General features: G+C 45.7%; 1 protein-coding gene across 2 annotated transcripts in view; it reads right to left on the bottom strand.

Annotated features, from left to right (window-relative positions):
* The window catches only part of itgav (integrin, alpha V), a 37,050-nt gene extending 12,962 nt beyond the window's left edge, over positions 1 to 24,088 (bottom strand). Inside the window, exons 1-18 of one of the 2 annotated variants that reach the window (XM_061691185.1) lie at positions 23,589 to 24,088; positions 22,591 to 22,715; positions 14,534 to 14,625; positions 14,000 to 14,176; positions 13,866 to 13,914; positions 10,910 to 11,032; positions 10,788 to 10,832; positions 9,785 to 9,828; positions 9,650 to 9,706; positions 7,303 to 7,355; positions 7,164 to 7,239; positions 6,957 to 7,086; positions 6,791 to 6,888; positions 1,474 to 1,567; positions 1,367 to 1,412; positions 935 to 1,042; positions 808 to 863; positions 439 to 593 (exon numbers count right to left, since the gene is read on the bottom strand). In XM_061691185.1, the coding sequence (XP_061547169.1) occupies positions 439 to 593; positions 808 to 863; positions 935 to 1,042; positions 1,367 to 1,412; positions 1,474 to 1,567; positions 6,791 to 6,888; positions 6,957 to 7,086; positions 7,164 to 7,239; positions 7,303 to 7,355; positions 9,650 to 9,706; positions 9,785 to 9,828; positions 10,788 to 10,832; positions 10,910 to 11,032; positions 13,866 to 13,914; positions 14,000 to 14,176; positions 14,534 to 14,625; positions 22,591 to 22,715; positions 23,589 to 23,779 (1,719 nt within the window). In that variant the 5' untranslated portion in view covers positions 23,780 to 24,088. The remainder of the gene's footprint in view (positions 1 to 438; positions 594 to 807; positions 864 to 934; positions 1,043 to 1,366; positions 1,413 to 1,473; positions 1,568 to 6,790; positions 6,889 to 6,956; positions 7,087 to 7,163; positions 7,240 to 7,302; positions 7,356 to 9,649; positions 9,707 to 9,784; positions 9,829 to 10,787; positions 10,833 to 10,909; positions 11,033 to 13,865; positions 13,915 to 13,999; positions 14,177 to 14,533; positions 14,626 to 22,590; positions 22,716 to 23,588) is intronic. The other variant, XM_061691186.1, reaches the window with a different exon arrangement.
* Between the last annotated feature and the right edge of the window lie 1,907 nt (positions 24,089 to 25,995).

Here is a 25,995-nt window from a genome sequence, read left to right as displayed (position 1 = left end):
TTAACTTTGAGAGGAATATAACACACACACACGTCTCTGGAGTCTGGAACATGCTATTTTTGGGAGAGTAACAGTTTTTTTGTCAAGGCCTTCGTCTTTGGCAATGGATATGGAAATAGGCAGCACACAAATTCCTCGCAGCTCATGAAAGCGACACGTCTCAACTCGCCTATGAGTACGTCAACAATTTCACCATCACGCCTTGCATACCAGAGTGGAAAGTTTGATTAAAATTTAAAAGTAAAATAAAAATTGTAAAAATATATTTTCAAAAAATTATTTTGTACTGTACAGTAATATGAGTGCATATGGCCACAAAAAAAATAAAATAAAAAGCAATTCATTATAACAGACAATCGGCTGCAACGGACGACTCCCCGCCCCTATTTGTACGTCGAGGGTCTACTGTACTGCTAATTGAGTGTTGTGTTTTGGTACCCTTAAGAAGACGTGCTGTTCCTCGCACGCCGGCCCTCCGCCGTTGCTTAGTGTGATGTTCTTGGCGTAGTTGACGCTTCGTCCGTGTAGGAAGAGTACTCGCTTGGCGGCTTCTTTCTGCTTCAGACGGTCCAGAAGAACGTCCACGCGGAATGCTGGACACCCGGCACAAAGCAGGGGGTCACTCGCAGGAAACGGGACGTGACGCGTAGAAAGTAGAAAACGAGATACAAGCAGGAAGTGACACGCATGAAGCAGGAAGGAGGAGTTGACACGCAGGAAGCAGAAAACAACAAGAAAAATGTAGTAGGAAGCAGGAAGCGGCAGCTGTCAGGAAGAAAGGTTAGAAGTGGCGGAGGCGCTACTCACTGAGGGAGGAAGGCGCTCCTCGGCCGCTCGCCTTCAGGCAGTACTTGACCTTGAAGCTGCGGACAGGAAGTAGAGGAAGCCGCTCGTTACGGGACGAGAAACTCAGCGGCAGTGACGGCTTACTCACCAGGAGACTGATGTGCCAGACGCCGGAAGCGAGCAGCTCTTCTCCTCCGGGTTGATGATTTGAGGGCTGACGTCCAGCGTGGCGTTCACGCTGATCACTGGCCGCGCTCTACACACACACACACACACACATCAGGAAGCTCAGTTACGTATGTGCGCACGTGTGTGTGTGTCAACGTGGACTTGTTTGATATCACGGGAGGTCTCTTGCTCCTCATTAAAGCGCCCGGCACACTTAACAGATGCTACAGCAGGGAGCAAACACAAACACACATCAGCATTCACACGCACAGACACGCATAAAAGCACACACGCGCGCTACAACAGTAAGTTTGGTGACGCTGGACACTCGGGCTTGTGTTGTTGAACTGGTGCGCGCACGTGCGCACACACACGTAAACACACACACACACACACACACACACAAAATTACCTGTACAAAACTGCCCTGTCAGCTCCAAACACTCCAACTAGTAAATCTGTGTGAGACAAACATTTATTAGCCGTTAACACCTCATCATACCTGCTGCGTGTGTGTACCTGGATAGCCGTTGCGGTCTATGTCCGTGTTTCCCGTCATGGAGTATCCAAAGCTGGCGGGCATGTAGTTGGATGCCCATTTGCCCTGCAGGACCTGCCAAGTCACACACACGCACACAAACATATTTATTAATTATAGGTCCTTTGTAGATGAGGTTTAAAAAAAAAAAAAAAAAAAAAAAAAATATATATATATATATATGTATATACAATAATTTATTTAAATTGGGAAACATATTTTAATTTTTCAATGCTTGAATTTATAACAAATCTAATCAAGCAAAAAAATTTTTTTTATTTGACCAGTATTTTTTAGTTTTGATTTTATTAAATTATTTTATACATCTAACATGCATTTATTCACGTTTTATTGTTTTGAGGATTAATTTGTCTGAAAATAATTGTTAAAAATGAGTTGTAATAAAATAATTCACATTTTCTTATATCTAGAGATGCCAACCTCTACCATCACCTCTCAGGAACATTCTGGATATTTTGCCAGAAACATTTTAAGTTTGTCAGGAACATTTGCATCTCAGCCAAAACAAACACACACACCATCAGAAAAACTCCCAACAATGCTAATATTTTCTTTCATTTGACAATATCTTGGCACAAAACTGCTAAATGTACAATAATGTAGTGAAAGTTTATTTACAGACTGGCACATTCAATAAATATCCAGTTGTAGGGTCCTTTAGCTAAGATTTAAAATCCAAAGTAACATAAGATATGTAATTATGAGAACATTTATTGTGCAGATCTCTAAAGTCAAAATCAAAACTCGGCACTCTTGGAGCGCATAGGCTATCATATACTGTATGTATTAATGTACATCACCTGGTGTCAAACTAGTGGCCCGAGGCCCAGATCCGGCCCGCAACATCATTTTATGTAGCACGCGAAAGCAAATCATGTGTCGACTTCATGTTTTTTTGTGAAAATACCAAAATTGCTGTCTTTGCTTGTATAATGAGATATTGCAAGCCTTTTATGTTACCAATCCCCCTTTTAAAATAAATGTAATAAATAAATGTAACAAAATTTCTTTATTGGCTTCTGATTTCAAAAGTAGTTATCCAACAATTTGTTGTTTATATGTCATCATGAGACAATAATTTATGTGGGTTCACAGTCATAACGGCCCTCTGAGGGAAGCCATAACTACAATGTGGCCCGCGACAAAAAGGAGTTTGACACCCCTGATGTACATGGTGGTTGTGATTATGCAGGTTTAAGATGTGTGTGCATGTATTTGTGTTTAAATACATATGTACACATGTAAGTGATCTTGTCGGTGCTCATTAAGGTGAATACATGTACTTATATGTCTATGTGTACTATGTATTAATTTGTATGGGTGTTGCAGCATGTGTTAAAAATGGACATACAGTATGTTGTATGATACAAATACAAGTCAAAAACATCTCTGACAAAACAACAGTATTTATTACCGTATTTTCACGACCATAAGGCGCACTTAAAAGTCTTATATTTTCTCAAAAATGGATGGGGGGGGGCCTTATAATGCGGCGCGCCTTATGTGTGCACAGACTTCCAAAATCTGTAAATGTTGTTGTGTGACTTCGATGAGCGCTCCGCTTGACTGACATTGCCTGCGGACACGCTGCTTATGTAGAGGAAAGGCGGACGTGACAGCATGCGGACGTTAAAGGGGGAAGTGTGCGCGTGACAGAGGACGCAAAAGGCACCCCCAGTAGGTATATAGTGCCGATATGTGCATTGTGCAAAACAACATCGGTTTGGCTAAGGACCCCCGAAAATGGAACCTACGAAGAGACACGCTTACGAAGCACAGTTTAAACTGCAAGCTATCAGTTACGCGGAGGAACATGGGAATCGAGCAGCCGCGAGAGAATTCAAGATCAACGAATCCATGGTTCGCAAGTGGAGGAAGCAGGAAAACGAGCTTCGCCAAGTCAAGAAGACGAAGCTAAGTTTCCGCGGAAACAAGGCGAGGTGGCCCGAGTTGGAAGACCAACTCGAGCAATGGATTAAAGAGCAAAGAACAGCCGGGAGAAGCGTCTCTACCGTCACCATTCGACTGAGTGCAATAACTCGGAGCTTGCCATCATTCTGGGAGGCTTGAGGAAAGAACTCCAACCGCTGGACATCGGTGTAAACAGGGTGTTCAAAGTGAAGTTGTGAGCGGCGTGGGAGCGATGGATGACAGATGGCGAACACAGCTTTACTAAGACTAGGAGGCAGTGCCGGGCGAGTTACACCACAATTTGTGAATGGATTGTGGATGCTTGGGCTAATGTGTCTGCTTGAACTGTTGTTCGAGCTTTCGTAAAAGCCGGGATCATTTCTGAGGAGCCGCACGGCAACGAGACTGACTACGACAATGACGAGAGGGAACCTGGCGTGTTTGATGGAGAAATTGCCAAGCTGGTCATTTCGGATACAGAAGATGAGAACTTTCATGGATTTGTGGATGAGGATTGATCCACAAATAACGTGAGTACATTGTTATATACTTCAATAAAGTACAACCGAACTCAGTTTTGCTCCCGCTGCCTTTTTAAAAACATTGTTTTAGCGTGCATGCATGCTACCGTATGTTTTAAGCTAGCGTATGTTTTACCATGCCTGCGCCTGATAATACGGTGCGCCTTATGTATGTTAAATACAGTTCCCGTAACTGAGACTGTGCCTTTTAATACGCTGCGCCTTATGGACATGAAAATACGGTAATTTGTTTAACTTGTGTTGTTGATTCCTATTTTTGGAGAATAATTAAGGAAGCAATGTCTTGTGTTTTTTTATTTTTATTTTTTTAAACAAAGATCGATATAAACAAAAAGAGCGAGAGCGAGAGAGAGACGGCTGGTTGCCCTAATGCTCTTTGCAAGCCCCCACACTCTCTCTGAAGCCCAAACCTGAAAAAACAGAAAAGGAAATGTTTGCGACTTGAAGGCACACACATGAAACCCATCCATCACTAACCCTAACCCTAACCCTGCCAGGGCCACACCACCCACTCTCCAGGACTCAGCAGCATAACCGAAGCGCCCCGACCAGTCCCAAAGGGAGGGGCACGGGAACCGGACCCCCCCCAATACCCCACCTCACCCCCAGGAGTCAAGGAAAGAGAAATGTGAAGACCAACCACCCACCCTATTAAAATTCACTTGTGTCCGGGTTACAATTGGTTGTATCCGTGATCTTGTTCTTTCGGTCACGATTCACAGCTCGTGGCCATAGGTGAGGGTAGGACCATAGATCGACCGATAAATTGAGAGCTTCGCCTTTCGGCTTAGCTTCTTCTTTACCACAACGGACCGATACAAAGTCCGCATCACTGCAGACGCCGGACCGATCCGCCTGTCGATCTCCCCTTCCATTCTTCCCTCACTCGTGAACAATATACTACTTCCCCAAGATACTTGAACTCCTCCACCTGGGGCAGGATCTCATCCCCGACCCAGAGAGGGCACGCCACCCTTTTCCTATTGAGGACCATGGTCTCAGATTTGGAGTTGCTGATTCTCATCTCAGCCACTTCACTCTGCTGCGAACTGCTCCAGTGAGAGTTGGAGATCACGGCTTGATGAACCCAACAGTCACTTACTGCCGGATATGCGGACCAAACTCTGACACCAGTCTTACGGGGTCCGAACAGCCCGTATCAGGGGGTTCGGTACCCCATACTCCCGAAGCACCCCCCACAGGGCTCCCGAGGGACACGGTCGAACGCCTTCTCCAAGTCCACAAAAGACTGGTTGGGCAAACTCCCACGCACCCTCGAGGACCCTGCCGAGGGTGTAGAGCTGGTCCACTGTTCCACGGCCAGGACGAAAATCCCACTGCTCCTCCTGAATCTGAGATTCGACTTCCCGGCGGACCCTCCTCTCCAGCACCCCTGAATAGACCTTACCAGGGAGGCTGAGGAGTGTGATCCCCCTGTAGTTGGAACACACCCTCCGGTCCCCCTTTTTAAGAAGGGGGACCGGAGGGTTGTCTATCCTCATAAATGCAGAGCCATGAACCTAATGTATTAATATGTCACAAAATACTAAAATTCTAGCTGTTTAAGTGAAGATGTACAAAGGCTGTTAATGCTTGAAGGAGGAAAAAAAAAAAAAAAGCCTTTTATGTACAATGTGGATTCAAGAAATAACTTATATAAAAAAGGAAACCAATTAGTGTGTTAAGTGAAAGGTTTTATTTTCTCTTTTGTATTCAAAATTCCTCTTCAACCAAGCAAAAATATAGTTTATCCAAATCGATTGATAGAATTTTCAGTATGATACGAGAGTACTAAAATATTCGTTAGCTGCAGCCCTACATTCAATTCCCCCATTGTATTGTCTTTATTTTTATTGTTTCATAAAATCCTTGCTTCGGGTCCCTGTGCGATTAAGTTGCAAAAAAAATTGCTCAAAATTACAAAGTTGCAATTCAAATGAAGGAATGATTATCAAAACTGCTTCTCAAAGAAAAATATTTTGAGCCTTGCGTATGTGTGTGTGTTTATATGTTGCTAATGTGCTTCAGCGAATCATTATCCACTAAAAGTAAGAGTCCTGTCTTGGTGCCAGCCAATCAGAAGAACTGTAGGGCGGGTTATGGTTGAATAAATATAATGGACATGAGACTTCTTTTCCCTTAGACTTGATAGATTTTCATTGTTGCGTTAACACCCGGGGCGCCGCTCAAGACGTGGCGAGCCGCTGCCGGAACGGCTTTGGCTCCGTAGATGCAAACAACTGGGATATTTTAGGGAACGTTATCTCTATTACGTTCGCTAGACTGTACGGAAAATGCAGCCGGACAGAAAAGGGTTTTAAGGGACAGACAGAGGGACAGAGTGGACAAGGGGTGAAAACCACAGCAGAACAGTAGTGTGGCAGTCTAGCTATTTGAACACAAGTAACATTACAACAGTCATTTGTAGATTTGGGGGGGTACACCCGGTGAGGACATGCAATAAGTAACCAAGACAACAAGAGGACAGAAAATGGCAGGACAGGATAATGGGAAAATGAGCAAGGCACTGCTGCTGGCGAGTGGTGCGGTGGAATTCTTTTTTAGTGTCTAAACACCTGTAAGAACCTGTGAGTTGTTATGTTAGTATAACCTGTGTTGTTGTTCGTGATCCTAGCACAAGTAATTAAAGCCTGTAGTGTGTCTATCGAACTTACTAGTGAATGAACACCATATCACTTGCATGTTAGTCAACTGGTGTACGGAGTTGCTGAGCTAGCACATCGAGGAAGGGTGTGCCCAGCCGTTTTTTTTCATTAAATGTTAATTGTGGGACATTATTCTGGTGTGTTGTGCTGGTTTGTACCTGCGAAGGCGTGTGTGAGGGTCCATGAGGACCGCCGTTGTGGATGTACACCTGGCCCAGGTGCTCCGGACCCCCATAGGGGGCAGAGACGGCAACATCTGAAAAACACGTCACGTTACCGCACACACACATGTCCGTGTGGTTGTGCGGTCACGTGTGTGCGTACCATTGTAGCCATCCATGTCCAGATCTCCCAGCGCCGCGACGGACGATCCGTATCGGGCGTACACTTCGGAGCCGGTGAGCATCTGGGGAGGCTGGAAGGAGAACCCACCTCGACCCAAGAACACACACACCTGGAGAGAACGTGCACACAAACACACACACAGTAAATATGAGCAGTATGCAGCAGTTGTGCGTGTGTGTTTGTTACCTGTCCAACCTCCCTCAGCTTTCCATCAGACCCTCGGTCCATAAAGAGAGGAGCGCCCACTAGCAGGTCCATCAAACTGAGCACACAAGCATCACTGCATTAACACGCACAAATACACACAAACATGCACGCGACTCACCCATCCTGGTTGACGTCACTGGCAGCAACTGAGTGTCCGAAATACGCGGCCATCTTGAAGGGGCAGAAAGATGAGAGACGACATCAGCGGCGAGAATGGAGCACCGAACTGGAGCCCGAGTGACGGTGAAACAGAACGACGCGTGATTAGGTTAATCACAAAGCTCAAGTTCAATTTCTCAGCCCGTCCCGGCATGACGGAATCCTCTGAGGATCGACGTGACAAGATTTCCCAGAAACGACAGTCTGTCAAAATGCTGAGTGTGGTTAGATGGGTCACTTCCACTTGTGGACCTCCAAGATAGTTCCGTTAAATGTCCACCAAAAATCCCTTTGTGGTGATTAGGGAGTCGGGAATGAGCGAATGATTGTGAACGCAGTTGATCATTCCCGATGACCGAATCATTAAAAAAGACTGAGGCGCCAATCTGACCTCTGTTACTACCACCCAGGGTCCAACATGAGCGGTCGGATGCACGGTACCGGGCCGCCGCGTACATTACAGACACTGGCCGAATACACATTTCCAGAATAAATACGGCAAAATCATCACATTCTTCCTTTTGAGCCCAAATATTCCACCTGATCACTTATGATGTCACGTCATCGAATAACTGGGCTTCCGTCCTCCATTCCGCAGGTTCTTTCAGTATTAGTGGTTGCGATGTCAAATGTTAAATATTCAATGAGATTTATACTGTCTGAAAAAAAAATAATTACAGCGGACCCCCATGTACTCTAAATTTGGCACCCGCGGATTCGCCTATCTGTGGAATTTTTTCCCCCCCAGTTATTTTTTGGTCATTTTCTTTTTCTGGGGTGGGGGGTAACCAACCCTGAAAATGCCTGTTGCTGGTATCATTATTTTTGGGTTAAAATGAACCAAAAAAAAACCTCTCTCAGTGCAATTATATGCGGATTTCCACTCATTGCGGTCTGGCCCGGTCCATATTTCGCGAATCGTGGGGGACCACTGTACATGGAAAACATCAACCTATACAAAGGTCATATTTACTTCAAGGCGATTAATAAATATGAGGCTTTACACGATCAGGATTTTTGGGTCCGATCACCAAGTTAAAAAAAACGATAACCGATCACAAGATGGAGCAATGTGCCCATTTACATGACTTGTTCATTAATTGTATACACTTGTGTACTTTATGACTTCTTCATTTACTGTATACACTTGTGTACTTTATGACTTGTTCATTTATTGTATACACTTGTGTACTGTATACAGTCATCCATTTTCTGTACCGCTTATCCTCACTCGGGTCGCGGCGTGGTGGAGTCCATCCAAGCTCAAAATTATTCTCTAGCATTTTAGACAAAAGTTAAAACATTAATGACCCCTAGGGGGCATTCAAGGATTGGCCATTGACATAGGTTTAGGTCAGATCAACATTACAACATGGCAGAAATAATGGGTGACAACTTACTGTAATTAAATTACTTTGTTACAATGAAATTACTTTAATAAATACATAAATAAATACTGTTAATGACATGCTTACTCTAACTTTCTCACTGTCCCGGGCTATTTGGACGGGTGTTGTCCAGTTTGCGTATGTTTGGCTTCTCCTTAGATGACGTTCCCCACAACGTACTTCAGTTGTGCACAGACCGCAAATAATTTACGTGTTGTTCGTCTGAGACACCGCAAAATAGTCCCACACCAATGACGTGTTTTTAACCGACAAGATTGAAAAAAACTTTATTGGCAGTCAGATAGTTAGAGTACTGCGCCACAAGACAAGGCTAAAAATAAACTAGCTTTTAGATTCATATGCAACGGCGACGTGGAGTTAAATGTTTTGTGCGGAGCCAATCCATGACATGATTGACCGGATCGGCGATGACATGAAAGGCGATCAGCAAAGAATTTTAATTATCGGCTGATACCGATAGCACCGATCAGATCGGCATAAAGTCTCATAAATATTGTATAAAGACACTAAATATTAAATAATCATTGAAACTTATGGTGTTATATGATGAATATAAAGCCCAGTACCACCACAACTTTGTTGATGTAGGCTTGTAGGTTCTGTGTCGGACCCTGCCACCAAAGCCAGAATATTCTGAGGACGGCTCAAATGGCCTGTTCCGCGTGGGAGCTGTTTATAGAAAAGCACGAGGAGGAAAGCCGGGAAAAAAAGTCCAGTTGTATTTTTCTGAAAAGGACGCAGACGTGAGTGACAGCATGACACACGTTTGACATTTCCTTCGCAAGACATCGCAGGAAGCAGACGGCATCGCGCAAAACAGGAAGCGGATTAAAGTCTGGCGGCAGCGCTCGGATGGCTACGCAAGAAAGTGAAGAGTCATCGGCTGTCAGGGCTCACCTGACTTCCTGTGAAGTTGACCATGGACTCCATGTTGAGGCCATTGAAGATGTTCACCTGAAACACGGCGCACACGTCAACATGCGCGCGTGCACACACCACAAACAGGAAGTGGGCATGACGTGTATGACTCACGTAACCCAGTGCTTTGTCCCCCCGCGGCACACCCGTCACGTAATCTGCAACAACAGCAACAGCGACACTCTTTCGCTTTGTCCACTTGAAGTAAATCACGAGAAGGGCCAGGCGATGGCGCCTTCAAATAAAATCCCCCCCCCGCCCCCAAAATAAATAAATCGTGTGCGTCGATGTGTGAGTGAGACGGGACTGCGAAGGAGGAAGGAGTGCACGCCGGTGCGAGTGTGTACAGTAGCAAGTGTAGTGACGGCGACCGGGGAAGAGTAGCGATTAGCGGAGGACCCGTTGACGTCGAATGTGCAGAGGCGCTAATGAAGCCATTAAAGCAGCAAATCGGTGCTTCGTGCCGTTATTGTTGCCGCCACCCAGCTCAGCTGTGCAACAAGAGAAGGGAGTTCACCCCTGCGTCTCCCGACCACGGTCAGGTGACCGTAGCAGGACAAGTTAACACTTCGTATAAAGAAACTAAGATACATTAAAACAAAAAAATAAGATGCTGTACATACCATTACTGCTGAGAGTGTGAAAAAAGAAGGGCGAAAAAAGCAAAGATACTCCCGCCGCACAAACACAGACAACCACTATGCACTAGCTAAGCCAAAACACTATGGTGCGGGGACAAAATGGCGGACGTGGTACGGGCGTCGTAAAGTCTAAACGTCGTAGGTCGAGTCAGTCCCCAGTTACAGTTCCCCTTCTATAAAGCAAAAAGCAAATATCAAAAGACATAACTCATAGTTTTGCTAATTTCTCTCATTTTGGGATTTGCTTTAGGTTGTGCTGAAACCAATGACGGCTTGCTCCCGTCTGACGCTGCAATCGGAACGGAGCGGCCAGAGTGCGGCAACCCTGGGAAAGCCGCTGGGAAAAACTATTTTCCACAACAAAACAGCCAGACCCAAAAACTCAAATCAATCTAACTATGGGCATCCCTATAAGAGAGAATTTAAAAAACGATGTCACAAATCCTAGGTTACTATTACAAGGACGTCAACATTACCTTCTTTTCCGTCATCGTTGAAGTCTCCGACCGTCAGCGAGTATCCTGGTGGAAAACGAGACGTCCAGTGAGCGGAGCAAGGTACGCTTGCTTTTCTTACTGGCTGCCGCCAATTTGTTTACCGAGGTAGCTGTCGTCGTACTGCGCGCCGGCCGACTTGGTTGCCAGTGTGTTTCCGTACAGGCTGATGTAACTGCTGTCGAAACGGGTGAAGATTTCTGACACGTCGTCAGATATCAGCTGACCTGCATGAGAGGAAAAAACATGCCATTGGACAACGGGCACCGCGTTGGTGCATTCCAGTTACATCCTGCCTGTTTTGCCTGCACAAAATGGCGTGCTTTGAGGTTTGGCCCCTGCGTGATTGAGTTTGATACAAGTCCAGGACCACACCACACTTCATGATGAGACACGGGTTTACAACGCTATTATGACACGAGCTGTGAAACAATTCACCCACAACGAAGCGATTATCAAATTAATCAACAACAATTTTGATAATGGATAAATCGTTGAGAGACCTTCTTTAACTAGTAAATATTGTCCAAATCCTCAGAATTTCAGCCCCACAACAGAAAATACTCCCTGAATTCTGTAGTCCTCCATGAAAGCAGACTGGTTATCTTTATTTTGTTTTTTTAAGATGTTTGCAAACATCTACTTTTAATTTGGAAAAGGATCCGTATTTTTGCCAAATTACTGACGGATATCACGAATCAAGTCAGAAATTTAATTATCATCAATTTAGGTTTCTGCATTTTCTGCACTGCCAATTTGAAATAAGTCCTGATTTTGAATAAAGGAATGCAAATTAAAAAATATTTTTTACTCGATTCAGAGATTAAAAAAAGAAATCAAAATAATCAATTATTCAAATGACTGCTAGCTGCACCCCTTTATGATACACGAATAAACAACTGCACATTATTAGCATCCACTAGATCACGAGTATGCGTGTGCACGCTTGACTGAGTCTGGGCAATCATGACTCAGCGTTTATCCTTTGCCACACAAGCACACAAACACGCACAGACTTGACTCACACACCCCTGTTGACTGGGTAATCAAACATATGAACACAAGTGTGTGTTTTCTAATTCACGAAACAAAAGTAGGGCTGTTAATATCAAAATAAGAGCAAGTAAATTAAAAAAAGGATTACATGCTCAAATAAAGTGCTCAACTTCAGAATATCCATCCAACCATTTTCTACCGCTTATCCGAGGTCGGGTCGCGGGGGCAGTAGCTTTAGCAGGGACGCCCAGACTTCCCTCTCCCCGGCCACTTCATCCAGCTCTTCCGGGGGGATCCCGAGGCGTTCCCAGGCCAGCCGAAGGACGTAGTCTCTCCAGCGTGTCCTGGGTCGTCTCCGGGGTCTCCTCCCGGTGGGACGTGCCCGGAACACCTCACCGGGGAGGCGTCCGGGAGGCATCCGAATCAGATGCCCCAGCCACCTCATCTGGCTCCTCTCGATGCGGAGGAGCAGCGGCTCTACTCTGAGATCCTCCCGGATGACCGAGCTTCTCACCCTATCTCTAAGGGAGAGCCCGGACACCCTGCGGAGGAAACTCATTTCGGCCAATTGTATCCGGGATCTTGTTCTTTCGGTCACGACCCACAGCTCGTGACCATAGGTGAGGGTAGGAACGTAGATCGACCAGTAAATTGAGAGCTTCGCCTTAGCTCCTTCTTTACCACAACGGACCGATACAAAGTCTGCATCTCTGCAGACGCCGCACCGATCCGCCTGTCGATCTCCCGTTCCATTCTTCCCTCACTCGCGAACAAGATACTTGATCTTGTTCAGGATCTCATCCCCGACCCGGAGAGGGCACGCCACCCTTTTCCGACTGAGGAACATGTTCTCGGATTAGGAGGTGCTGATTCTCATCCCAACCGCTTCACACTCGGCTGCGAACTGCTCCAGTGAGAGTTGGAGGTCACGGCTTGATGAAGCCAACAGAACCACATCATCTGCAAAAAGCAGAGATGCAATACTGAGGCCACCAAACCGGACCCCCTCTACGCCTCGGCTGCGCCTAGAAATTCTGTCCATAAAAGTTATGAACAGAATCGGTGACAAAGGGCAGCCTTGGCGGAGTCCAACCCTCACCGGGAACGAGTCCGACTTACTGCCGGATATGCAGACAAAACTGACAAAACACATGTAGACTGGTCCTATTTCTGAAAACTCCCATTTCTGAAAACTCCCATGCACCCTCGAGGACCCTGCCGAAGGTGTAGAGCTGGTGCACTGCTCCACGGCCAGGACGAAAACCACACTGCTCCTCCTGAATCTGAGATTCGACTTCCCGACGGACCCTCCTCTCCAGCACCCCTGAATAGACCTTACCAGGGAGGCTGAGGAGTGTGATCCCCCTGTAGTTGGAACACACCCTCCGGTCCCCCTTCTTAAAAACGGGGACCATCACCCCAGTCTGCCAATCCAGAGGCACTGTCCCCGAAGTCCACGCGATGTTGCAGAGGTGTGTCAACCAGGACAGCCCCACAACATCCAGAGCCTTTAGGAACTCCGGGCGAATCTCATCCACCCCCGGGGCCCTGCCACCGAGGAGCTTTTTAACTACCTCGGTGACCTCAACCCAGAGATAGGAGAGCCCGCCTCAGAAAAATTATTTGAAAAAATGAAAAATACAGATACTTCATGTTTTGATCATATGGGTAGAAGCAAAATCATGTATTGTAAAAATGCATTATACATAGGTAGAAGGGTTTTCCAGAATTTTGAGGTCAACTTTGGGAGTGCGTATTATACACGAGAAATTACGGTAATATACATTTAAAATACTTTGAGCTATGTACACAGGCTGCATATTTTAAGTACAATGCACTAAGTACAGATCAGTTGTCTTTTACATTTAAGGATAATAAATTTGCATTTAATATTTATTTATTTATTTATTTATTTTTACTAAACTACTGTTCTAACTGTGAATACTCGAACAGTGGTTTACAATAAAAATTAGAGACAGTACTTTTTAGAAATTAAACCTCATTTTTGATGAACACGTTGGTGGTACTCAGAAATATGACTTTTTTTTTTTTTTTTTCGGTGACCTTGCCAGTAGAAACTTCCTGGTCCTCCCACCACCACTCGCTTGTCCAGCTGCGACACAAACACAATCCACGTCAGCACGGAAGCCACGCCGGCCTGTTCATCACTATACTCTACCTTCACCACTATACTCTACCTTGAGGAAGTCTGCGCTGAAGCCCGCCTGGCAGAAGCCCTGTCCCTCCGGGGAGTTTGCACTTGATCGACAGGGAGAATATTCCACCACCGTGGCGCCTTTCTTCAGGAAACACGTTCCCACCGGCTCACGCTCCGACACGCCGAACGTGGACCACTGGTAGAGTGGTGCGCATGCCTGAAGGCATCACCCATTTAGTCAAATGAGCTCATTACTTGGCGAATAATGACTGATTCATTGACTAATTCCGTACCCCTATGACTACACGATGATTTTTTAAATGACTTTTTAGAGAAATCTATAAACCGTGAGTAGTCTGCGATGAAAGAATCGCTGTGTATTGATTCTGGAATCGGGACTGATCAATGCTGCATTCGCAATAGTTCACTCATTCCTTACTCCTAAATGACAACACAGGGATTATTAGAAAAAGGTTTAGGCACTATCTAGGTCCACTAGATACAAACCGCTACATAGCGATTAGGGTTCGGGTGAGTGATTTTCAACACAGGCCAAGAGTCGCCAGTGTCTTACCAGAATATGCTCGCCGTCCGACCGCACCGAGGCGCCGAACCACTGCTTGGTTTTGAACTCCATCTGCGCACCGCCGGCGTTCTTCCTGTCACCTGCAAAAAGGAGTCCGAGGGGAGACTTTTGAAATTCAGCCCTGAACACATTCGGACACAACAATGAGGCACACACAGCACAAGTAAACACAAGACACACTGGAAGTCAGCCACTTTGGTTTCAATCATCAATTTTGGGATCTTGTCGACATTTTCAATAGCAATGTGAACAGGGGCCACCATCTTTGTTTTTTTTCCTATTGGGGGGGAAATTCCACAAACAAAACAAAAAACCAACAAACACTTCAAAGGCTTCTAAAATCCTCCACAACATATACATTCAGTCAAAAACAATTCCTGACTGACGCAAATGAGCGATTCTGCTACTAGTCACTCTTTCAATTCTTTTTTTTGTTTTTTTTTATATATATATGGTGGCAAATCCCAACAGAAGTTGTTTCAGGACTCTTTGCACATGGGGCAGGTCCAAGACCGCACTCCTGAAGCCCACATGAGCGAGCACTAGGCGGCAGAGGCAAGGAAAACTCCCTTTCGGGAAAAAACCTCAAGCAAACGCAAGACTCTCTGGAGCAGCTGTATCTCTCGTCCGGTTGGGTTAAAGCAGGGGTGTCAAACATCTGGCCCGCAGGATGACTTTGAAAGTGAAAAAATACAAAAGACATTGTGGTGGTGGGGACTAAGGATATTTATTCATCCATCCATTTTCTGAGCCGCTTATCCTCACAAGGGTCGTGGGAGTGCTGGAGCCTATCCCAGCTATCTTCGGGCAAGAGGCGGGGTACACCCTGAACTGGTTGCCTGCTAATCACAGGGCACACATAAACAAACAACCATTCACACTCACATTCACACCTACGGGCAATTTAGAGTCTTCAATCAACCTATCATGCATGTTTTTGGGATGTGGGAGGAAACCGGAGTGCCCGGAGAAAACCTACGCAGGCACGGGGAGAACATGCAAACTCCACACAGGTGAGGCCGGGCATTGAACCCCGGTCCTCAGAACTGTGAGGCGCCCACCGCCTTTTGCATTTGCCTTTTTTGAGGTGAATGCGGAAGACCCCCCCACGGGATTTTGGTGGATATTTTTAACTGAAACTCTGAGTAGCAGACAAAACACCCAGTAGGCTACAGTAGAAACCTACTGTAAATAAATGATAAAAAAGCTTGAAAATGTTTGAAAGTTTCACATTTTATCCAAACTTAGCACGCTGGTGTGCTTGGTCATGGTGACATTGTTGACATAAAGGTACTCATCGTAGGCGTGTTGCTTTCATGAGCCACAAGGAATTAGTGTGCTTCCTAATTCCAAATCTACTGCCATCGGCGAACAGCCTGACCAAAAAAACATTTTCCTGTCCAGACTCCAGAGACTTGTTTTGTAGAGTTAACGCTGCAGCCATACTCTCTCTCTGCTCGATGCACAATAGAGATAACAAACATCAACATGGCCACCACATCAATGCGCCACATTCATCATGTCCACCACATACGCATATCTTTTGGTATTGGATCTAGTCATATTGTATATCTGTGACCAGGAAATACGTCAGTCCCATTCTCTGCCTGCATTGCGCCACAGTGCCAGCAAACAACTGTGGCCAATTCTGGAACTAACAGACTTTGTCAACAGCAGTTTAAGTGAACAATGTGTCCAAAAACAGTTTCCATTTGTCAGTCCCGACGCCCCGTTTTATCGGATAACCGTTATATTGTGGTCTGGTTGATCAAGGTTCCACTGTATACTGTTTTGCTCTAATTTGAAGGTGTTTTGGGGGGGGGGGGGGGGGGGGGGGGGGGGAGAGACCAGATTTTCTAAAGGCAATAACACACAAAAATGTCCCTCCCAGCATTTTGACAGACCATCATTTTGGGAAAATCTTGTCATTGCTAATTAGAGTCAGGAATGATGAATGCCTCCGTTCGCAACCATTCACTCATTCCCGAATCCCAATCACTACAGAGGGCTTTATAGTAAACATTTTAGGAACTATCTAGGTCCACAAGTTCAAGTGGCCATTCCAAACAGACTACACTTTAAGCATTTTCACACACCATCGATTTTGGGAAATCTTGTCACGTCGCTATTGTGTCTTTCAAAAACAAAATTGCCCCGGCAAATTCACAAAAGGTGCACTTCCTGCACCTTTTGTGAATTTAGCCTTCAAAATTGAGATTTATTTATTTGGCCCAGTAAGAACACAAAGAGACTCGGAAACATCACGTTCTCTTTCTCCCCAAAAATAGAGCTTTTCATTCACTTCCTGTTATACGATGCCGCACGCACGCACCAATAATCCCAGATAATTCTGTTGAATCATGCAGGCCCAATTAGCAACAAAGACTCTTATTTTGCAAGACACACACACACACACACACACACACACACACACACACACACACACACACACACACACACACACACAACACATGGACTAAAGGCCTCTTTATACTCCCGGGGTCGCGCGGCCGACAATGCCCGCATTGCATCACGTGATCGACAAATTGCCCCGCGCAGCACCTCTGCATAGCTTGCCGCGCACCCGACAGTTGCTGCGCGTCGAATGCCGCGGAGATCATCTCTTGTGATTGGTCCGTTTTAGTCACATGCTGTGATGATGTACCAGCGTGCCCATCGGTTCTTCATACCATCGACGTCGCCACCTTCTCAATTGATTTTGCAGCATAATTAATCGTATCATCTGGTCATCTAGGTCCATTTGTTCTGTCGCGGTCGCCATTGTTATTGCTTTGTTCCTTGTTACTGAAAGGTACGTAAAAACGGCTACCGGAAATGGCATGAAAATGCATAGGAAACTCCACCCTGTGGTGTCCTATACAATACCAGCCGTAGAGACACCCCCGACTTAGAGAACCGCAGAACACTTTCAAAACAGCGTGCGTGGGTTGCGCTCGAGTATAAAAGGCAAACTACACGTGGGACAGCCGCGATGACATCAGCGCAGTCGCCGTCTGCGTGAGTATAAAGAAGCCTTAACCCTCCACCGCCACCACTGGGTGCTTGTGATGACCAACTGGTTTAATATGCACTGCGTTGCCATGACGCCTGAAGACTGAACAGACAACTCTGGGCTAACTCAAAACTTTTGCATTCCACGACGTGTTGTGACGTGGGCAGCTCATCCCATAATAATAACACGTGTGTTCACCTCGGCCATTTTGTAGCCATGGTTAATAAGATAACAAAAGATGAGATAAGGCGGTCACAATGGCCATATTATTACATATTTTCAGAAAATAAGTAAAATAAAACCGTAGTTTGTAATGTAGAATTAATGTAATAATAAATTATTTAATCAAACAAATACAAATTGTACAGAAAATGTATGTGAAATACAAAAAGTAGTTTATTTTCATATCTTTCTAGATATGATAATTATAATTAACGAAATTATAATTGCATAACCCATCCATCCATCCATCCATCCATTGTCTTCCCCTTAAACTTAAATGCGCGAAGCCTACAGTGAAAACTGTGAAAAAGTGGACCAATGAAGCAAAGATGGAACTTCAAAGCGGTTTAGACTGCACAGACTGGAGTGTCTTTGAAAATTCAGCTGGCAGCCTGGATGAATATACGGACACTGTCACATCCTATATTAGTTTCTGTGAAGATGTGTGTGTACCAACAAAGTCATTTCGCACATTCAACAACAACAAGGCGTGGTTCACTGCAAAACTTAAGCAGCTTCGCCAAGCCAAGGAGGACGCATATCAGAGCGGGGACAGGGCCCTGTATAATCGCGTTAGAAACCTGCTGACTAAAGAAACTAACATTGCAAAGAGGAACTATGCAGCAAAGATGGAAAAACAGTTTAGCGCCAACGACTCTAAATCAGTCTGGCATGCATTCCAATCGCTGACAAATTACAAGCGACGATCCCCCCAAACTGAGAACAAGAGCACACTAGCCAACGACTTGAATACCTTCTACTGCAGATTTGAAAAAGACACTTTCAAACCCACCCAGCCGCACCACCGACCACCATCGCACCTCTGACTTCTGCATTGACCATCCACGAACAGGATGTGAGGCGCATCTTTAAACAACAAAAGATTAACAAAGCGGTAGGCCCAGACCATGTGTCCCCATCCTGCCTCAAAGTCTGCGCGGACCACCTCGCGCCAGTCTTCACACAGATATTCAATAGATCTCTGGAACTGTGCGACGTACCATCCTGTTTCAAACGCTCCACCATCATTCCAGTCCCCAAGAAACCTACAATCTCGGCTCTAACTGACTACAGGCCTGTCGCCTTGGCATCTGTGGTCATGAAGTCCTTTGAACGTCTCGTGCTGGACCACCTCAAGAGCGTCACAGGTCCCCTGCTGGACCCCCTGCAGTTTGCCTACCGAGCGAACAGGTCTGCGGATGATGCAGTCAACATGGGACTGCACTTCATCCGAGAACACCTCAACAGTGCAGGGACCTACGCGAGGATCCTGTTCGTGGACTTCAGCGTTCAACACCATCATCCCTGAACTCCTTTCCTCCAAGCTTCTCCATTTTAGCGTCTCACCTGCCATCTCCCATCTCACCTGCCATCTGCCAGTGGATTTAAAGACGGGAGGCCACCTCATCCACTCGCAGCATCAGCACTGGGGCACCCCAAGGTTGTGTCCTCTCTCCGCTGCTCTTCTCTCACTACACGAACGACTGAACCTCAACGCACCCGGCTGTCAAACTCCTCAAGTTTGCAGATAACACCACTCTCATCGGCCTCATCAAGGACGATGACGAGTCTGCATATCGACAGGAAGCGGAGCGGCTGGAGCTGCGGAGCGGCTGGAGCTGCGATGCGGCCGACACGGCCTGGAGCTGAATACACTCAAGACTGTAGAGATGATTGTGGACTTCAGGAGGCATCCTTCGCCACAGCTGCCCCTCATGTTGTCCAGCTGCCTTGTGTCAACCGTCGAGACCTTCAAGTTCCTGGGAATTACAGTCTCTCAGGACATGAAGTGGGTGACCAACATCAACTCCGTCCTCAAAAAGGCCCAGCAGAGGATGTACTTCCTGCGGCTTCTGAGGAAGCACGGCCTGCAACAGGAGCTGCTGAGGCAGTTCTACACAGCGGTCATCGAATCAGTCCTGTGTTCTTCCATCACAGTCTGGTTTGGCGCTGCTACAAAAAAGGAAAAAATCCGACTGCAACGGACAATCAAAACTGCTGAAAGGATTGTCGGTACGCCCGTACCCACCCTTGAGGACTTGCACGCTGCCAGAACTAAGACAAGAGCGTGCAAAATCCTCTCGGACCCTCCGCATCCCGGTCACCAGCTCTTCCAGCTCCTTCCCTCAGGTAGGCACTACCGATCAATGCAAACTAGAACTAGCAGACATTCCAACATCTTCTTCCCTCTTGCAATCAACTTCGAAAAACACCTAACCTACAATTCCATTACAACATGCTGGCAATTTTTTTTGTCTGAGCTTGCTGCCACATTTCTGTGGGACCAATTATACATTACTTGTGCACTCACTGTAGTAGTCACGCCACGCTGCACTATTTGCATATCTGTGGTTGACCAATGCTGGCCACTCATGCCAGAGTAGCATCTGCTCCATTTGCACACTGATCGAGGAGTATCTGCAACATTTGCACAATCAACATTGTCCCAGATTATAGCACGACTCGCTTGAAGTCTCGGCGCCCTTTGCACAATGGTCATTGCACCGGACTATTGCAATATCAGTCTTTCGAACTGTGCTAAGTGCTAGAGGACTCTGCATCTTTTTGCACAATTGTCCAAAAAAAATTATTTTTTTTAAAAAGTACCGGTATTACCAGATAATTAGCAACCCTTTATTGCTCAGTAACTATTTTTTGTCAATGTCCTTATATCTCCAAAGTGTTCTCTGTCAATCGACTGTCTGTTGTCGTACTAGAGCGGCTCCAACGACCGGAGACAAATTCCTTGTGTTTTTTGGACATACTTGGCAAATAAAGATCCTTCTGATTCTTATCCGAGGTCGGGTCTCGGGGGCAGCAGCCTCATCAAGGAAGCCCAGACTTCCCTCTCGCCAGCCACTTCCTCCAGCTCTTCCGAGGGGATCCCAAGGCGTTCCCGGGCCAGCCAAGGGACGGAGTCTCTCCGGCGTGTCCTGGGTCGTCCCCGGGGTCTCCTCCCGGTGGGACGTGCCCGGAACACCTCACTGGGGAGGGGTCCGGGAGGCATCCTAAACAGATGCCCGAGCCACCTCTTCTGGCTCCTCTCGATGCGGAGGAGCAGCGGCTCTACTATGAGCCCCTCCCGGATGACCGAGCTTTTCACCGGTTCTATAAGGGAGAGCCTTATAGAACCACCCTCGGGAGGAAACTCATTTCGGCCGCTTGTTCTTTCGGTCACGACCCAAAGAATCGTATAACCAATTTAAAAATTTTTTTTTTTTAAATTATAATAGGAATTGACCTTGCCGCGCCAATACTTTTGGAGGGGACTGTATCTGTGGTTGAAGCCTTTCAAGCTGGCGCACTTAGCTAAGCTCGTTATCTGCTAACATGGAAGCGTTTGTGTTGTGAATCTGATTATTGTGAGAAAATGTCTTTAGTAGAAAGAAGTGTTACTGAACACGCAAATTACTGCGACCATCAAATAAATATTTGTAGCTTTTGGACGAATGACAGCAGAGTACAAGCGAGGAGGGGAACTTGTGGTATAAAAGAGGAGAACTACAGAATGCTGGTTCCAAGGCTCACTATGTGCTCCAAAGTAACAGGTTTGTACATTTATTTAGCCTTCATTAACACTATTCCTAACACATTTCCCTCGTGAAAACCTCACGGTGCGTGCGTCATTTGTAGCCATTCATTATTGACCGTTTAGAACAGGGATTCTCAAACTTAGTGGAGCCATATTTACAAGGACACTCATAACTCTCGCACCAATTAAACATCTGATTGAGGGGGAAAAAAACTAGCAGAACCAGTTAAATCACAGCTGAAAAGATAATAATAATAATAATAATGAATTGCTGCTCCCCTTTGTTTTATTGCAAATAAATAAAAACAAAAACAGTACATCAGGAAAATATATTTAAAGAACATAATTCATTTTTTACTGATCCCCTTACAAGGAACAACAGGAATCCAGGAAATGTCACCTGCACTGTCCAATATGCAGCTATTTATTTCAGTCACATCGGATGAATTTTTGGCTAAAAGGTTAACGAATCAATTTCAAGCCACTGAATCATTTCGACGCGTATTGTTCTAAATGACCCAATATCGTCAACAGTTTGTGTATACTGCATGCCTCCCAGTTTTGAAGGTACTTTAGCTTGAAGGGCTTTAGTTTAAACTTATTTTTCTCAAACCGGGACCACAAAACCGAACCCTGGCAACTGTGAACCGCTTCACCCGTACTATGTACGTGTGGAAGTACAGTATGTACAGTGGAACCTCGATTTAATAGACTGGGAACTGAATGGATGGATGGAACCAACAGACTTTGGATTTAACGGACAGAATGGGCATGTCCGGTTGGAACTCAAACCCCCCGGCAAAAGACAACGTCCGTTAGTTCCAGAATTGGGTGCTGCTGTTTAATGACGCAACAAGCAGACTGGTTCCCGTATTTCCAGGTTGTACCATTGTTTACCTGTGCGTTTGTCGTGTCTGCTCTCTTGAACATGTTATACTGATTTTGGTACAGTATATATGCAGTTGTTTAATTTTTTGTCAAGCCCTTCCTTCCCAATGGCATCCAATCATAAGGGAGGTGAGAAAAGGAAGCACGCTAACCTCGCGGCTCATGAAAGCGACGCCGACTCGCCCCCAGAGCATTCATCCCACCAGCTGCACGCCATTATCACCCCACCAAGCACCAATGACCGCGACACTTTTACACCATTATTAGACTGTCACAGCAACGGTTAAAGGTAACTTTAAGGCCTCCTCCCCCCCCCCCCCCCATTAGTCTGTTAAATCCTGGTTCCACGGCATTGCCATAGTCGTTTGCGAGTGCCTCTAGGGGGCATACCTGAGGAGTCAAAGAGAAGCTGGCGACATCTGCCGGCGCTGCTCCAGGGGCAGCTGTAGACCGCCCCGCGCTCCACCACGTCGCCCGACGTGTTGGCCCGCGGCGCTCCGATCAGGACGTCCGACCTGGGAAGATAAAACACCACCGCATCTTTAAAGACGCTCGCCATTGGTTCTTTCTTTCTTTTTTTTTTTTTTTTTTAGTTTTTCAATTAACACAGCACAGGAAAAGATTTGGGTATTTTTTCTTCTGGCAGGTTTCCCAACTCATTTACTTTCAATTATTGCTCCAAAAATTTGTTTCAAGGGCCATATCAATTTCAACACCATTTACTCGGGTCTTGCTATTGACTTTTGCTGCATGGTTTGCAAATGTGAAACATTTAGTTTGCCCAGCATGTAGTTCATTAGCATCTAACCATGGTTGGATTTCTTTTTCCAATTTCTTTCTCCACTGTGTCCATTTGCACAGCATGTCTGACTTTTGACTTAATTACACTTCATAAAAACTGTTTATTTATTTATTCTCTTTTATTGTGCGTTTAAGTTTATATTTTACAAGACAGTGCTACTGTATTTTTTTTCATTAAAAAGATGATACAAAAATAGTGGCTGGGACGGGTTCATTTAAATCAATGAATTAATTGATTTGAGTTTTGAGTTACGAGCCTGGTCACGCATTGAAATAAACTCGCTAGTCAATGCCTTCCCAACCCATCTGACGCAAGAGTCGTCCTCGTCGTTCTTCACGTCTTCTTCGGTTCCAGCTTCTCCCGTCTCCAAATTTGGGCATGACCTCGCTGGAAGGAAGCAGACGCTTCCTGGAGGTTTGAGTCGCGCGCATGCGCCCTAACCCCGTCTACTTTTGAAACAAGCAAATGTTTCCAAAAAGGTGTTTCAAAAGTTGCTTTTCACCACTCGTCAGTGTCGCGCTACATACGAAAAGTGCGACAATACATATGTTGCCATTCTTTAGAATTTCTATGGAAATGTTCTTACTGTTGATTGTTGGGGGGTTTGAAGAAGTCCACCGAGAAGCCGAAGTAGCTCCCCGACGGGCCGTCGAACACCGACGGTCGCTCGGCGTCCAAGTTGAACGAGCCTCCGCGCCGCACCGAAGCGAGCAGGAGGACCAGGACGACGACGACGGGGAGACGGGGAGACCCAGCCGGTGGACGCCCTGCTGCCATAGCCAGAGCCGGGCGGGGTGGGAGAAGGCTGCAGCGCCGAGCGAGGAACGTCGTCGTCCGCGGGCCGGCTGACTGGCTCTGACTGGCTAGCTGAGTGTCTGGCTAGCGAGCCGGCTAACGAGTTAGCGTGTGCCCTCGTCGAACGTTTGAGAAGCAACGTACGTGGTGTCGTCTCCGTTCGGCTTCCACTGGCGTTGAGCGCTGGAGAGGACGCCTGAGGCGGCGACGTTAGGGTGGGATGGGGCCGGAGGAGTATCACACTGTCTCTCTATGAGCGCTTGTGCGATGTCCCGACGAAGATGACAAGCTGTGACGTCATGAGACGGCCGATAACTCCCTGTCGAAGTAAAAGCTTTGCCAACTTTTCATAATAAAACATTGTTTGCTATATCTTATTACTATAGTGGCCAACCAGCGCAGCAGGAGTCCCTGGTTACAAAGTGTTCGTGACCCATATGGTACTGGCAGTGGTGGGTGGAGTAGCCAAATATTGTACTCAAGTAAGAGTACTGTTACTTGAGAATAATATGACTCAAGTAAAAGTCAAAAGTCGTCATCCAAATATGTACTTGCGTAAGAGTAAGAAAGTACTCAATGAAAAAAACGACCCAAGTAAAGAGTAACTTGTGAGTAACGTAAAATAAACTAAAATTAATAATAATATATGGGAGTCGACAAACACCTGCCACCATTTCAATTTTTAATTGCCCAAAAACCAACAACACATACGCTGGGCCCGACAGAAACATGATTTGCTTTATTCGCTTGACTATAATGACTTCATGAAGAAGCTGTTTGCTGAACGTGTGCGACACCATAGGACAGGGCTCATTTTGCCACATCTACTGCCAAAACAACAAGACAAACATCTGCAACTTACCGCAAGGGGTTTTCTCAAGTTTGAAGTGGGCTGAAATGTCCAAGTTTGAGCAGTCACAATTTAAGAATTGCATGATAAAGCTGTTGTTTTTTAGAGTCTGTAAAATAAACAGTCGCGCACATGCAAGAATGGAGAAATAAAAGCAGCGAAGGGCAGCCATGGCCCAATGGTTAAGATCATAGCCTGCCACCGTGGGGGACCTAGGTTCAAGACCCCGACTGGACATCCGCCGACATCCCCCGGACTCATGGCTGTGGTGTCCTTGAGCAAGACACTGATACCCCGAAATGCTCCCCGGGCGCTTCAGCCGCCCCCTGCTCCAGTGTGTTCCGCTAACATGTGTATGTCTTCACTGTGATGGGTTAAATGCAGAGAACAAATTTCATGTGCATGCATGCATGTTCATGACAATAAAAGATGGTTTTTCTTCTTCTTCTTCTTCATTGTAACAGAGTAAAAGGATCGATCCTTCTTCACATAAATACTCAAGTAAAAGGAAAAAGTATGGTCCATTTAAAGTACTCTGACAAGTACAGTTTATGTAAAATGTTACTTGAGCAAAGGTAACGGAGTAAATGTAGCACGTAACTGGACCTAAAAATACAAATAAAAAATACAAATATTGCAGGTAACTCGAGTTTTCAACTTAAGGTCTTATTTTATATCTTAATTTCATTTTAAATGTATTTAATACCTTTAAAACCAAACCCTTTATTTGCAGTTAAAGCAATTTAGACCAGATTCTCATTTGCAATGCCAACCTGGCTGCAGACAGTCTTTGAGGCAGGGAGTTCTTGAAATTCATTCATTCATTCATCCTCCGTAAGTTCCGTACCGCTTCTCCTCACTCGGGTCGCAGACATACTGGAGCCTATCCCAGCTATCTTTGGGCGAGAGGCAGGGTACACCTTGAACTGGTTGCCAGCGTTATTTATATTCCTGATTTCGTTTTTGGTTTTTTTGCATGTTTTTCACACAAATCTGAGACAAAGACAGCACATGTAACACACAAAATGCAGTTTTAAATGAATTTAGTTTTTTATTAAGGGAGAAAAAAATCCAAACCTACATGGTCAAGTGTGAAAAAGTGATTGCGCCCTAAACCTAATAATTGGTTGGGCCACACTTAGCAGCAACAACTGCAATCAAGCAGTTACCATAACTTGCAATAAGTCTCTTACAGCGCTGTGGAGGAATTATGGCCCACTCATCTTTGCAGAACTGCAGCCATAATGGAGGGTCTTCGAGCATGAACCGCCTTTTTAAGGTCATGCCACAGCATCTCAATAGGATTCAGATCAGGACTTTGACAAGACCACTACAAAGTCTTGATTTT

The sequence above is a fragment of the Phycodurus eques genome, chromosome 12 (genome assembly GCF_024500275.1).
Source record: "Phycodurus eques isolate BA_2022a chromosome 12, UOR_Pequ_1.1, whole genome shotgun sequence".
In the NCBI taxonomy this organism is placed as follows: Eukaryota; Metazoa; Chordata; class Actinopteri; order Syngnathiformes; family Syngnathidae; genus Phycodurus; species Phycodurus eques.
The sequence above is the reverse complement of the archived record's forward strand: the minus strand, read 5'-3'. Positions and strand labels throughout refer to the sequence as shown.